This window comes from Mustela lutreola, chromosome X (genome assembly GCF_030435805.1).
Source record: "Mustela lutreola isolate mMusLut2 chromosome X, mMusLut2.pri, whole genome shotgun sequence".
Taxonomy (NCBI): Eukaryota; Metazoa; Chordata; class Mammalia; order Carnivora; family Mustelidae; genus Mustela; species Mustela lutreola.
This window is the reverse complement of record NC_081308.1, coordinates 60,650,602-60,664,610: the sequence shown is the minus strand read 5'-3', so window position 1 is coordinate 60,664,610 and position 14,009 is coordinate 60,650,602. Positions and strand designations below refer to the sequence as shown.

Sequence of the window (14,009 nt, the reverse complement as noted above, 5' to 3'; positions counted from 1 at the left end):
CCACTACTACTACCCTATGTTGTTCCCAGAACTGGCTCAGTTCCCCCCCAAACTTGTTCTCATACAGGAGTTTCATGCCAAAAACAGTTCCAATTCACAGACCTGTACCCTGGGGGATAAAAATATATTACATGTTTATTAAAAAATTAAAAATTAAAAAAACAAAACAAAACAAAACAGTTCCAACTCCTCTGCCCTGTGCAGTTGCCAACAGCCAGGTCTGGAGGAGTCCTATGAATTGAGGTCTGACAGGTGCTTTTTCTTCCTACGACAATTATGCTCCTGGTGATGTAGCTAGGGTATCTGCACATTTTTGTGCATCTCTTAGGATATTTTGGAGAGCAGCTCTTTTTCCATTCTCCCTCACTTTCTTTTACTCTCCCTCTTACCTTTTTTAATCCTACTGCCATTATAATTGTGCTTATAGTACTTCCTCAAATGCATTCAGTAAAAGGGTAGACAAGTCCTACAGGGGTGATAGAAAGAAGCCCTATCCTGCTACTGGCTATTTCATGCTTAATTGTAAATTAATCCTTGGTTGGCTGTCCAGGGTGTATTTATGTCCAGGAAAAGATCACATTATTTTCCCTGTAATAAATAAGACATCACAAAATGTGTTGGGAAATGAGTCTAAAGAGCCAGGACAATCCTGCTGCGACAAAGGCAGAAAAGGGCCCAGCCCTAACCACAAATACATAGGTTATGAGAATCAGATCCAGAGACATTGTACAATCTGTACTTCTAGAATTCAGGTCATTGGGAATTGAAACAGGACCCACAATGAAGTTGGCAGGTCCCCTGACACTAAGGGAAGGAAACAAACATTGTGGAGTATCTATCATGAGCCAAGCATGAAGTAGAAGGAGCCTGAATCCTTTCCAGGAGATCTGGCATTTTAGTTAGAGTGATAACTGGGTGAAAAAATGAAAAATAAAAACAGTACTACCATCTGGGGGGCACATTACACACGCTGTATGTACATTATTTCATTTGAGCCTCTCCAATACCTCATTTAGTCCCATTTTGCAGATAAAGAGACTGAGATCCAGAAAAATTGTTACTTGCTCAGTCACATAGAGATTAAATAGTAGAAGCCAAGATAGGAATGTAGACTTATGGGAATCCTGATCCTGTAAAAAGATGGCATATTCTCATTACTGAAACGTTTTTAACATTGAGGGCCCCCAAACTAGTTGATCTCTAAAAGAAACTTCTCATTATAGTGCTTTAAGAGGTGGAGCAAGAAGTAATGAGTATAGAACCAGTGCCTGAAGCAAGTTTGGCATAGGGAAGTACAGGACTACCTCTAGTTTATTTCTTTTTAAAAATGGTATTTATTTATTTGTGTGTGTGTGTGTGAGAGAGAGAGAGAGAGAGAGAGAGAATGAATGAGTGGAGGCAAGGGGCAGAGAGGGAAATAAAGAATCCTCAAGCATACCCCCCACTGAGCAAGGATCTTAATATGGGGCTCCATCCAGGACCCAGGGATCATGACCTGAGCTGAAGGCAGACACCAATGGACTGAGCCACCCAGGTGCTCTGGGACTACTTCTAGTTTACATGGAGACTTTGTGGGAATTAGAAAAATACCCATTGCTCAAGACACATTATGGCCATCCACCAGAAAAATTTAATAAGTAGACAGATCTCTGATTGAAAGGTGAGATGTGGCCATCACAGCCACATTCTGTGGCCCTGAAGAGGTGCCCAGAAGTGCAAAGGAGGTGAAATAATCATGAAACAACTCAGGCATTAATGAGTATGCCTCAGATCAATCTAAGGACTAGAAGATTATTCTACCTATTAAGGCCTACATGGTTCTAAGGGAAAAGAATTATGGAAGCCAAGTTAGAGGGAAAGAAGGGCTTTGAACTTACAGTATTAACTTACATTTTTGAAGCCCTGAAAGCGTTGCACTGCTGACGGGTAGCTAAGAGAAAGATTTAAGCAATGAAAGAGGTAAAGGCCCTCTGCTAGGCTCTTATACACTTTATTTCTCATTTATTTCTCATAATAGCTCTGGGAAAGACAACGCTATACTAATTTGAGATATGTAGAAACTGAAGCTCTACCAGTCTTTTTTTTTCTTCCAAGTCTTTTTTTTTTTTTAACTACAATATAGTTAACATACAGTATGATATTAGTTTCAGGTGTATGATATAGGGAATCAACAATTCCCTATATCACCCAGTACTCATCACAACAACTATACTCCTTACCATCTGCCCCCTACTTCCCCTCTGATAATCATCACTTTGTTCTCTATAGTTAAGATTTCTTCTTCATTTCTGTCTGTCTCACCCTTACTTTTTGCTTTTGCTTATTTGTTGTTTCTTAAATTCTACATATGAGTGAAATCATGGTATTTGTTTTCTTTGATGTATTTCACTTAGCACAATAATCTACCTCCATCTACGCCATTGCAAATGGCAAGATTCCATTTCTTTTTTTGGCTAATATTCCATTGTGTTCTTTTTTATTTAAAGTCAATTAATTAATTAAAATATAGTGTATTATTAGTTTTAGAGATAGAGTTTAGTTATTCATCAGTTGCATATAACATCCAGTGCTAATTACATGAAGTGTCCTCCTTAATCTCCATAACCCAGTTACTCCATCCCCCCACCTACTTCCCTTCTAACAACCCTCACTTTGTTTCCTATAGTTAAGAGTCTCTTATGCTTTATCCCCCTCTCTGAGTGGGATATTTTTCCTTCTCTTTCCCTATGTTCATCTGTTTTATTTCTTAAATTCCACATATAAATGAAATCATTTGATATTTGTCTTTCTCTGATGGACTTATTTTGTTTAGCGTAATGCCCTCTAGTTCCATCCAAATGGCAAGATTTCCTTCTTGATGGCTGAGATATATAGATATCTATATAGATAACTATATATATACCACCTCTTCTTTATCAATTCATCTGTCAATGGAAATCTGGGCTCATTCCATATTTTGGGTATTGTGGACATTGGTGCTATAAACACTGGGGTACACAGGCACCTTCAAAATACTATGTTTGTATCCTTGGATAAATACCTAGTAGAGCATTTGTTGGATCATAGGGTATTTCTATTTTTAACTATTTGAGAAACCTCCATAATATTTTCCAGAGTGGATATACCAGTCTGCATTCCCACCAACAGTATAAGATGGTTCACCTTTTCCACATCCTCACCAGCATGTGTTGTTTCCTGAGTTGTTAATTTTAGCCATTCTGACTGCTGTGAGGTGGTATAATTGTGGCTTGATTTGTATTTTCCTGATGTCAAGTGATGTGGAGCATTTTTTCATGTGTCTGTTGCCCATTTGTATGTTTTCTTTGAAGAAATGTCTGTTCATGTATTCTGCCCATTTCTTGACTGGGTGTTTTTTTTGGGGGGGTGTTGAGTTAGATAAGTTATTTATAGATCTTGGATACTACCTCTTTCTCTCATAAGACATAGGCAAATATCTTCTCCCATTCTGTAGGCTGGCCTTTAGTTTTGTCAACTGTTTCCTTTATTGAGCAAATCTTTTTATCTTAATAAAATCCCAAATGTTCATTTTTGCTTTTGTTTTCCTTGCCCTCAAAGACATGTCTAGCAAGAAGTTGCTGCAGCTGAGGTCAAAGAGGTTGATGCTTCTGTTCTTCTATAGGATGTTGATGGACTGCTGTCTCACATTTAGGTCTTTCATACATTTTTTTTCTTTTTTAAAAAAATTTCATTTTGTTTTCAGTGTTCCCAGATTCATTGTTTATACACCACACTCAGTGCTCCATGTAATACATGCCCTCCTTAATACCCACCACCAGGATCACCCATGTCCCCACTCCCCTCCCTTCCAAAACCCTCAGTTTGTTTCTCAGAGTCCACAGTCTCTTCTGGTTTGTGTCCTCCTCCAATTTCCCCCAGCTCACTTCTCCTCTCCATTTCCCCATGTCCTCTGTGTTATTCCTTATGCTCCACAAGTAAGTGAAATTATATGATAATTCACTCTCTCTGCTTGACTTATTTCACTCAGCATAATCTCTTCCAGTCCCATCCCTGTTGATATGAAAGTTGGGTATTCATCCTTTCTGATGGAGGCCTAATACTCCATTGTATATATGGACCATATCTTCTTTATCCATTTGTCTGTGAAGGGCATCTTGGTTCTTTGCACAGTTTGTGACTGTGGCCATTGCTATTATGAACATTGGAGTACAGATGGCCCTTCTTTTCACTACATCTGTATCTTTGGGGTCAATACCCAGTAGTGCAATTCAGGGTCATAAGGTAGCTCTATTTTTAATTTCTTAAGGAATCTCCACACTGTTATCCAAAGTGGCTGCACCAACTTGCATTCCCACCAACAGTGTAGGAGGGTTCCCCTTTCTCCACATCCTCTCCAACACTTGTTACTGTCATGTTAATTTTGGTTATTCTAACTGGTGTAAGGTAGTTTCTCAATGTGGTTTTGATTTGAATCTCCCTGATGGCTAATGATGATGAATATTTTTTTCATATTTCTGTTAGCCACTTATATGTCTTCTTTGGAGAAGTGTCTGTTCATGTCTTCTGCCCATTTTGGACATGATTATCTGTTCTGTGTGTGTTGAGTTTGAGGAGTTCTTTATAGATCTTGGATATGAACCCTTTGTCTGTACTGTCATTTGCAAATATCTTCTCCCATTCTGTGGGTTGCCTCCTTGTTTTGTTAACTGTTTCCTTTGCTGTGCAGAAGCTTATGATCTTGATGAGGTCCCGAAAGTTCATTTTCACTTTTATTTCCTTTGCCTTTGGAGACGTCTTGAAAGAAGGTGTTGTGGCTGATGTCGAAGAGGTTACTGCCTATGTTCTCCTCTAGGATTCTGATGGGTGGCTGCCTCACGTTGAAGTCTTTTATCCATTTCAAATTTATCTTTGCATATGGTGTAAGAGAATGGTCGAGTTTCATTCTTCTATACATTGCTGTCCAATTTTCCCAGCACCATTTATTGAAGAGACTTTTTTCCAGCATATATTTTTTCCTGCTTTATAAAAGATTATTTAACCATAAAGTTATAGGTCTACATCTGGGCTCTCTATTCTGTTCCACTAGTCTATGTGTCTGTTTTTGTGCCAGTACCATGCTCTCTTGGTGGTCACAGCTTTGTAGTAAAGCTTGAAATCAGGTAACATGATGCCCCCAGTTTTGTTTTTCTTTTTTCCTTAGCAATTTGGGGTCTCTTCTGGTTCCATACAAATTTTAGGATTGTGCCAGCTCTTTGAAAAATGCCAGTGGAATTTTGATCAGGATGGCATTGAAAGTATACATGGCTCTAAGCAGTAGAGACATTTTAACAATGTTTATTCTTCTGATCCATGAGCATGGAATGCTCTTCCCTCTTTTTGTGTCTTCTTCAGTTTCTTTCATGAGTGTTCTGTAGTTCTTCCAGTATAGATCCTTTACCTCTTTGGTTAGGTTGATTCCTAGGTATCTTATGGTTTTTGATGCAATTGTAAATGGAATCAATCCCTTGATTTCTCTTTCTTCTGCCTCATTGCTAGTATATAGAAATGCAACTGACTTCTATGCACCGATTTTCATATCCTGCCACTTTGCTGAATTCTTGTATGAATTCTAGAAATTTGGGGGTGAACTCTTTTGAATTTCCAACATAGAGCATCATGCCCTCCATGAAGAGTGAAAGTTTGACTTCCTTCTTATTGATTCAGATGCCTTTTATTTTTGTTGTCTGATTGCTGAGGCTAGGCCTTCCAGTACTATGTTGAACAAATTGGTGAGAGTGGACATTCCTGCTATGTTCCCGATCTTAGGGGAAAAGCTCTCAGTTTTTCCCTACTGAAGATAATATTCATTGTGATTTTTTTAAAAAGATTTTATTTATTTATTTGACAGACAGAGATCACAAGTAGGCAGAAATGCAGGCAAAGAGAGATGGATGGGGAGAAGACTCCCTGCTGAACAAGGAGCCTGATTTGGGCCCCAATTCCAGGACCCTGAGATCATGACCTTAGCCAAAGGCAGAGGCTTAACCCACTGAGCAACCAAGGGACCCCTATTATGGGTTTTTCCTATATGAATTTTATGACATTAGATATGTTTTCTCTATCACTACATTGCAGAGTTTTAATTAAGAAAGGGTGCTATAGGGGACATCTGGAAGGCTAAGTCAGTTAAACATATGCCTTCAGCTCAAGTCATGGTCCCAGGGTCCTGGGATGGAGTCCTGTGACAAGTTTCCTGCTCAGCAGGGAGTCTGTTTGTACCTCTCTCTCTCTCTCTCTGCCCCTCCCCCTGTTCATGATTTCCCTCTCTCTCTGTCTTTCTCAAATAAATAAATAAAATATTAAAAATAAATAAAAGATGTATTTTATCAAATGCTTTTTCTGGCATTCTGTATTTAGTTAGAGGGTCATATGGTCCTTGCCTTTTCTTTTATTAATGTGGTGTATCACATTGATTTATAGATGTGGAACCACCCTTGCAGCCTAGGAAAAAATCCCACTTGATCATGGTAACTTACCATTTTAATGTACTGTTGGATCTATTAGCCAGTATCTTGGTAAGAAATTTTGCATCTATGTTCATCAGGGATATTGGTCTGTAATTCTCCTTTTCTGTGGGGTGTTTGTCTGGTTTTGGTATCAAGCTAATGCTGGCCTCATAGAATGAGACTGGAAGTTTTACTTCCATTTCTGTTTTTTGAAACAGATGCAGAGGAAAAGGTATTGATTCAGCTGGGAGGCCATCTGGCCCTGGACTCTTGTTTGTTCAGAGATTTTTGATCAGTGATTCACTTTCCTTGCTGGTTATGGGACTGTTCAGGTTTTCATTTCTTCCTGTTTCAGTTTTGGTAGGTTATGTTTCTAGGAATACATCAATTTCTTCAAGATTGCCTAATTATTTGGTACATAATTACTCATAATATGTTCTTATAATTGTATTTCTTCAGTGTTGGTTGTGATCTCTTTCATTTATGATCCTATTTATTTGGTTCCTTTCCCTTTTCTTTTTGATAAGTCTGGCTAGGGGTTTATTAATCTTATTATTCTTTCAAAGAAACAACTTCTAGTTTCATTAATCTGTTCTACTGTTTTGATGTCTATTTCATTGATTTTTGCTCTAATATTTATTATTTCCCTTCTCCTGCTGGATTTAGGCTTTATTTCCTGTTCTTTTCCCAGATATTTTAGGTGTAAGGTTCGGTTGTGTATATTAGACTTTTCTTGCTTCTTGTGGAAGGCCTATATTACTATATACTGCCCTCTTAGGACTGCCTTTCCTGTATCCCAAAGGTTCTGAAATGTTGTGTTTCCACTTTCATTTGCTTCCATGTATTTTTTTTAAATTCTTCTGTAATTTCCAAGTTGACCCATTAATCTTCAGTAGGATTCTCTTTAACTTCCATGTATTTGTGTTCCTTCCAAATTTTCTTCTATAATTGAGTTCAAGTTTTAAAGCATTATGGTCTGAAAATAGGCATTGTATAATCTCAGTCTTTATGTACTCGTTGAGACCTAATGTGTAACCCAGTATGCGATCTATTCTGGAGAATGTTCTGTGGGCACTTGAAAAGAGTGTATACTCTCTCGCTTTAGGATGAAATGCTCTGAATATATCTGTGAAGTCCATCTGGTCCTGTATTTCATTCAAAGCCCTTTTTTCCTTGTTGATCTGTCCATTGCTCTGGGTGGGGTGTTAAAGTCCTCTACTATCAAAGTGTTTCTTTAATTTTGTTATTAATTGGCTTCTCCCAAGTTAGGGTCATAAATATTTACAATTGTTAGATCTTCTTGTTGGGTCCTATTATGATGATATGGTGTCCTTCTCTTGTTTCTTAACACAATTTTTGGTTTAAAATTTAGGTTGTCTCATGTATGGATTGCTACTCCAGCTTTCCTTTGATGTCTATTAGCATGATAAATGGTTCTCCACCCCATCCACTTTCAAACTGAGGGTGATATTTTTGTCTAAAATGAATCTCTTCTAGACAGCATATCAATGGTCTTGTTTTTTAAATCCAATCTGTTATACTGTGTCTTTTCATTAGAGCATCTAGTCCATTTACATTCAGAATGATTATTGATAGATATGAATTTAGTGCCAATGTATTACCTGTACAGTCTATGTTTCTATAGACTGTCTCTCTTCATTTCTAGTCTTTGTTACTTTTGGGCTCTCTCTTTGCTCAAAAGATCCCTTTAATATTTCTCACAGGGCTGGTTTAGTGTTCACAATTTCCTTTACATTTTGTTTGTCCTGAAAACTCTTTATCTTTCCTTCTATACTGAATGACAGCTGGTAAAATTCTTGGCTGCATATATTTCCCATTTAGCACATTGAATATATCATGCTGGTCCTTTCAGGACTGCCTGGTCTCTGAGAACATGTCTGCTGCCAGCCTGTAGATTAAGGACCTCTTGTTTTTCTCTTTTTTTTCTCAGCTTCTTTATTACCATCATTGTGTCTTCTATATCACTGACTTTCTCTTCTGCCTCACTTATCCTAGTAGTTAGAGCCTCCATTTTTTTTTTTTTACTGCACCTCAGTAATATCATTTTTACATTTTTGTCTGATTACATTTTAGTACTTTTATTTCTCTAGTAAGGGATTCTCCACTGTTTTATATGCTTTTTTTAAAGCCCAACTAATATCTTTTTAATTGTTTTTTCAAATTCTAGTTCCACAGAGTAAAGAGCCCAGATATGGACCCACAACTCTATCATCAAATAATCTTCCACAAAACAGGAAAAAAATATACAGTGGAAAGAAGACAGTCTCTTCAATAAATGGTGTTGGGAAAATTGGACATCTATGTATAGATGAGTGAAAGTTGACCATTCTCTTACACCATACACAAAAATAAATTCGAAATTGATAAAAGACCTCAACGTGAGGCAGGAATCTGTTAAAATCCTAGAGAAGAACATAGGCAATAACATCTTTGACATTTGCCACAGCAACTTCTTTCAAGGCATGTGTCCAAAGGCAAAGGAAACAAAAGTGAAAATAAACTTTTGGGACTTCATCAAAATCATAAGCTTCTACACAGCAAATGAAACAGTCAACAAAACAAAGAGGCAACCCACGGAATGGGAGAAGATATTTTCAAATGACACTACAGACAAATGGCTGATATCCAAGATCTATAAAGAACTCCTCAAGCTCAACACCTAAAAAATAGATAGTTACGTCCAAAAATGGTCAGAAGACATGAGCAGATACTTCTCCAAAGAAGACATACAAATGGATACAGACACATGAAAAAATGTTCATCATCGTTAGCCATCAGGGAGATTCAAATCAAAACCACATTGAGAAACCACTTTACACTAGTTAGAGTGACCAAAATTAGCAAGAGAGTAAACAACAAGTATTGGAGAGGATGTGGAGAAAGGGGAACCCTCTTCCACGTTGGTGGGAATGCAAGTTGGTACAGCCATTTTGGAAAGCAGTGTGGAGATTCCTTAAGAAATTAAAAATAGAGCTATCCTATGACCCTGAATTGCACTACCCCAAAGATACAGATGTAGTACCCCAATGTTCATAGCAGCAATGTCCACAATTGCCAAACTGTGGTAAGAGCCAAGACAACCTTCAACAGACAAATGGATAAAGAAGATGTGGTCCATATATACAATGGAATATTACTCAGCTGTCAGAAAGGATGAATATCCAACTTTTACATCAACATGGATGGGACTGAAGATTAGGCTGAGTGAAATAAGTCAAGCAGAGAAAGTCAATTATCATATAGTTTTGCTTAAATTGAGGAAGAGCATGGAGGACATTAGGAGAAGGAAGGAGAAAATGAAGGGTGGGGAATTGGAGGGGGAGACCAATCATGAGAGACTGTGGACTCTGAGAAACAAACTGAGGGTTTTGGGGGGGTGGGGAGGTGGGTGAGACTGGTGGTGGGTATTAAGGAGGGCATGTATTGCACACAGCACTGGGTGTGGTGCACAAACAACGAATCTTGGAACACTGAAAAAATAAAAAATATTTAGGGGCACCTGGGTGGCTCAGTGGGCTAGGCCTCTGCCTTTGGCTCAAGTCATGATCTCAGGGTCCTGGGATTGAGCCCCATATTGGGTTCTCTGCTCAGTGGGGAGCCTGCTTCCCCCTCTCTCTGCCTGCCTCTCTGCCTACTTGTGATCTCTCTTTGTCAAATAAATAAATAAAATCTTTTAAAAAATAAAATAAAAAATAAAAATAAATAAAAATAAATTTAAAAATCATATACCATAATCAGCTGGGATTTCCTCCTGGGTTGCCAGGGTGCTCCATATTCAGAAATCAATGTTGACAAACCACATTAATAAAAGAAAGGATAAGAACTATATGATTCTCTCAATAGACACGGTGGGGGGAAGCATTTGACAAAGTATAACATCCATTTTTTTAAAAGGTTTTATTTATTTATCAGAGAGAGAGAGGGAGAGTGAGCACAGGCAGACAGAATGGCAGGCAGAGGCAGAGGGAGAAACAGGCCCCTTGCTGAGCAAGGAGCCCGATGTGGGACTCGATCCCAGGATGCCGGGATCATGACCTGAGCCAAAGGCAGCTGCTTAACCAACTGAGCCACCCAGGCATCCCTATAACATCCATTCTTGATAAAAACCCTCAATGAAGTAGGATTAGAGGAAATATACCTCAACATAATAAAACCTCACATATATGAAATATGTGAGTTTTCATATATGAAAAACTCACAGCTAATATCCTCCATGGTGAAAAACTGAGTTTTCCTCTAAAGTCAGGAACAAGATAGGGATATCCACTCTCACCACTGTTATTTAGCATAGTACTGAATGTCCTAGCCTCAACAATCAGATAACAAAAAGAAATAAAAGGCATTCAAATCATAAAGAAGTCAAACTTTCACTATTTGCAGACAACATGAAACTCTATGTAGAAAATCCAAAAGATACAACAAAAAATGCCAGAAATCACACGGATTTAGTAAAGTCACAAAATCAATGTACAGAACTCTGTTACATTTCTATACACGTATAATGCAGCAGCAGAAAGAGAAATCAAGGAATTGATCCCATTTACAACTGCCCCCCAAACCATAAGACACCCAGCAATAAACCTAACCAAAGAAGTAAAAATCTGAATCCTGAAAACCATAAAACACTGATGAAAGAAATTGAAGAGGATACAGAGAAATGGAAAAACATTCCATGCTTGTGGATTGGAAAAGCAAATATGTTATAAATGTTTATACTACCAAAAACAACCTATATATTTAATGAAATTCCCATCAAAATGCTACCAAACTTTCTCACAGAGCTAAAACAAACAATCCTAAAATTTGTAAGGAAGCACAATAGACCCCAAATAGTCAAAGCAATCTTGAAAGTGAACAGTAAAGCTGGAGGCATCATAATTCTGAACTTCAAGATATACTACAAACTTGTAGTGATCAAGACAGTATGGTACTGGCACAAAACCAGACACAGATCAATGGGGCAGAACAGAAAACCCAGAAATGGACCCCCAACTATATGGCCAACTAATCTCTGAGAAAACAGGAAAGAATATCTAAGGAAAAAAGACAGTCTCTTCAACAAATGGTATTAGGAACACAGGACAGCAACATGCAAAAAAATTAAACTGGACCCCTTCCATATAACATACACAAAAATAAACTCAAATGGATGAAGGACCTAAATATGAGACAGGGAACCATCAAAATCTTAAAGAGGGGTTTCTGTGTGGCTCAGATGGTAAAGCCTCTGTCTTCATTTCGGGTCATGGTCTGCTGGTCCTGGGATCAAGCCTCACATCAGGCTCTCTACTCAGCTCTCTACTCTGCCTGCCTCTCTGCCTACTTGTGATCTCTCTCTCTGCATCAAATAAATAAATAAATAAAATCTTTAAAGAAAATCCTAGAGGAGAATACAGGAAGTAAGCTCTTTGACATCAGCCATAGTAACTTCTTACCAGATAATGTCTCATTACTCAAGGGAAACAGAAGGAAAGTAAATTTTGGGACTTCATCAAAATAAAAATCTTCTGCACAGCAAAGGAAATAACCAATACAACTAAAAGGCAGCTATAGGAATTGGGAGAAGATATTTGCAAATGACATATCTGATAAATGGTTAGTATCCAAAGTCTATAAAGAACTTTTCATATCCATTACCCCCCAAACCAAATAATCCAGTTAAGGAATGGCCAGAAAACATGAATATATATTTTTCCAAAGAAGACATACAGATGGCTAACAGACATGAAAAATGCTAAATATCATTAATCATCAGGGGAATACAAATCAAAATTACATTGAGATATCACCACACACCTGTCAGAATGGCTAAAATGAACAACACAGGATATACCAGATGTTGGCAAGAATTTAGATAAAGGGGAAACCTCTTGTACTGTTGGTGGGAATGCAAACTGGTGCAGCCACTCTGGGAAATGGAGGCTATTCAAAAAGTTAAAAATAGAGCTGTCCTACAGTCCTACAATTGCACTGCTGGGTATTTACCCAAAGGATACAAAAACACTGATTTTAAGGGATACATGCACACTTATGTTTATAGCAGCATTATCCACAATAACCAAAGTATGGAAAGAGCCCAAATATCCACAAACTGATGAATGAATAAAAATATTGATATATATATACTCCAAGTTATGTGTGTGTGTGTGTGTGTGTGTGTGTGTGTGTGTGTGTGTATGCAATGGAATATTATTCAGCCATAAAAAGGAAAGAAGTCTTAAAAAAACATGGATTAGATCTAGAGAGTTATGCTAAGTAAAATAAGTCAGTTGGAGAAAGACAAATGCCATAAGATTCCACTCATATGTGGAATTTAAGATCAAAACTGATGAACATAGGGGAAAATTAAAAACATATTGGCAAGCCAGAAAACAGACTCTTTCCTAAAAATTAACATATAATGTATTATTTGTTTCAGGGGTACAGGTCTGTGATTCATCAGTCTTACACAATTCACAGCACTCACCATAGCACATACCCTCCCTAATGTCCATCACCCAGCCATTCCATCCCTCCCACCCCCCTCCACTCCAGCAACCCTCAGTTTGTTCCTGAGATTAAGAGTCTCTCATGGTTTGTCTCCCTCTCTGGTTTCATCTTGTTTCATTTTTCCCTCCCTTCCCCTATGATCCTCTGTTTTGTTTCTCAAATTCCTCATATCAGTGAGATCACATGATAATTGTCTTTCTCTGATTGACTTACAGAAAACAGACTCTTAACTATAGGGAACAAACTGAGGGTTTCTGGAGGGGAGATGGGCAGGGGAGATGTGTTAAATGGGCAGTGGTATTAAGGAGGGTGTTTGCGATGAGCACTGGGTGTTGAATGTAAGTGATGAATCACTAAATTCTACACCTGAAATTAATAGACATTGTACGTTAACTAACTGGAATTTAAATAAAACCTTGAAGCTACAAAAAAAAATAACGTCTGTTTTCTTCAATGTGAATATTGCTACTCCAGCTTTCTTTGCTTCCATCTGCATGGTAAATATTTTTCCATCCCTTCACTTTCGATCTGTCTGTGTTTCTAGGACTGAAGCTGAAGTCTTGTAGGCAGTATATAGATAGTTCTTTTTTTTATCAATCTAGTCACCATAAGTCTTTTGATCAAATTATTTTGTCCGTTTACATTCAAAGTAATTACTCATAGGTAGGTACTTATTACCATTTTGTTACTTGTTTTTATAGCTCTTCTCTATTACTTCTCTTGCTCTCTTCTGTTGTGGTATGATAGCTTTCTTTTGTGATATGCTTGTATACATTTCTCTTTATTTTTTTGTGTATCTGTTACAGATTTTTTTAAGGATTCTGATTTTAAGGATTTTATTTTATTTATTTTTATTTTATTTATTTAAATTTTATTTTATTTCATTTATTTTATTTTATTTTTATTATGTTCAGTTAACCAACATATAGTACATCATTAGATTTTGATGTAGTGTTCAGGGATTCATTAGTTGTGTGTAACACCCAGTGATCATATTTTTGACTTGTGGTTACCATTAGACTCATATATGACACC

General features: G+C 37.5%; 1 protein-coding gene across 3 annotated transcripts in view; it reads left to right on the top strand.

Moving 5' to 3' along the window:
* Positions 1–12,610, top strand: part of OPHN1 (oligophrenin 1) — a 593,829-nt gene extending 581,219 nt beyond the window's left edge. For all 3 annotated transcript variants that reach the window (XR_009350083.1, XM_059158456.1, XM_059158455.1), the window contains one exon: positions 8,653–12,610. Coding sequence is in view for 1 of the 3 variants with exons in the window: in XM_059158456.1 (XP_059014439.1) it covers positions 8,653–8,665 (13 nt within the window). In the remaining 2 variants the exon portion in view is untranslated. The remainder of the gene's footprint in view (positions 1–8,652) is intronic.
* The last annotated feature ends 1,399 nt before the right edge of the window (positions 12,611–14,009 follow it).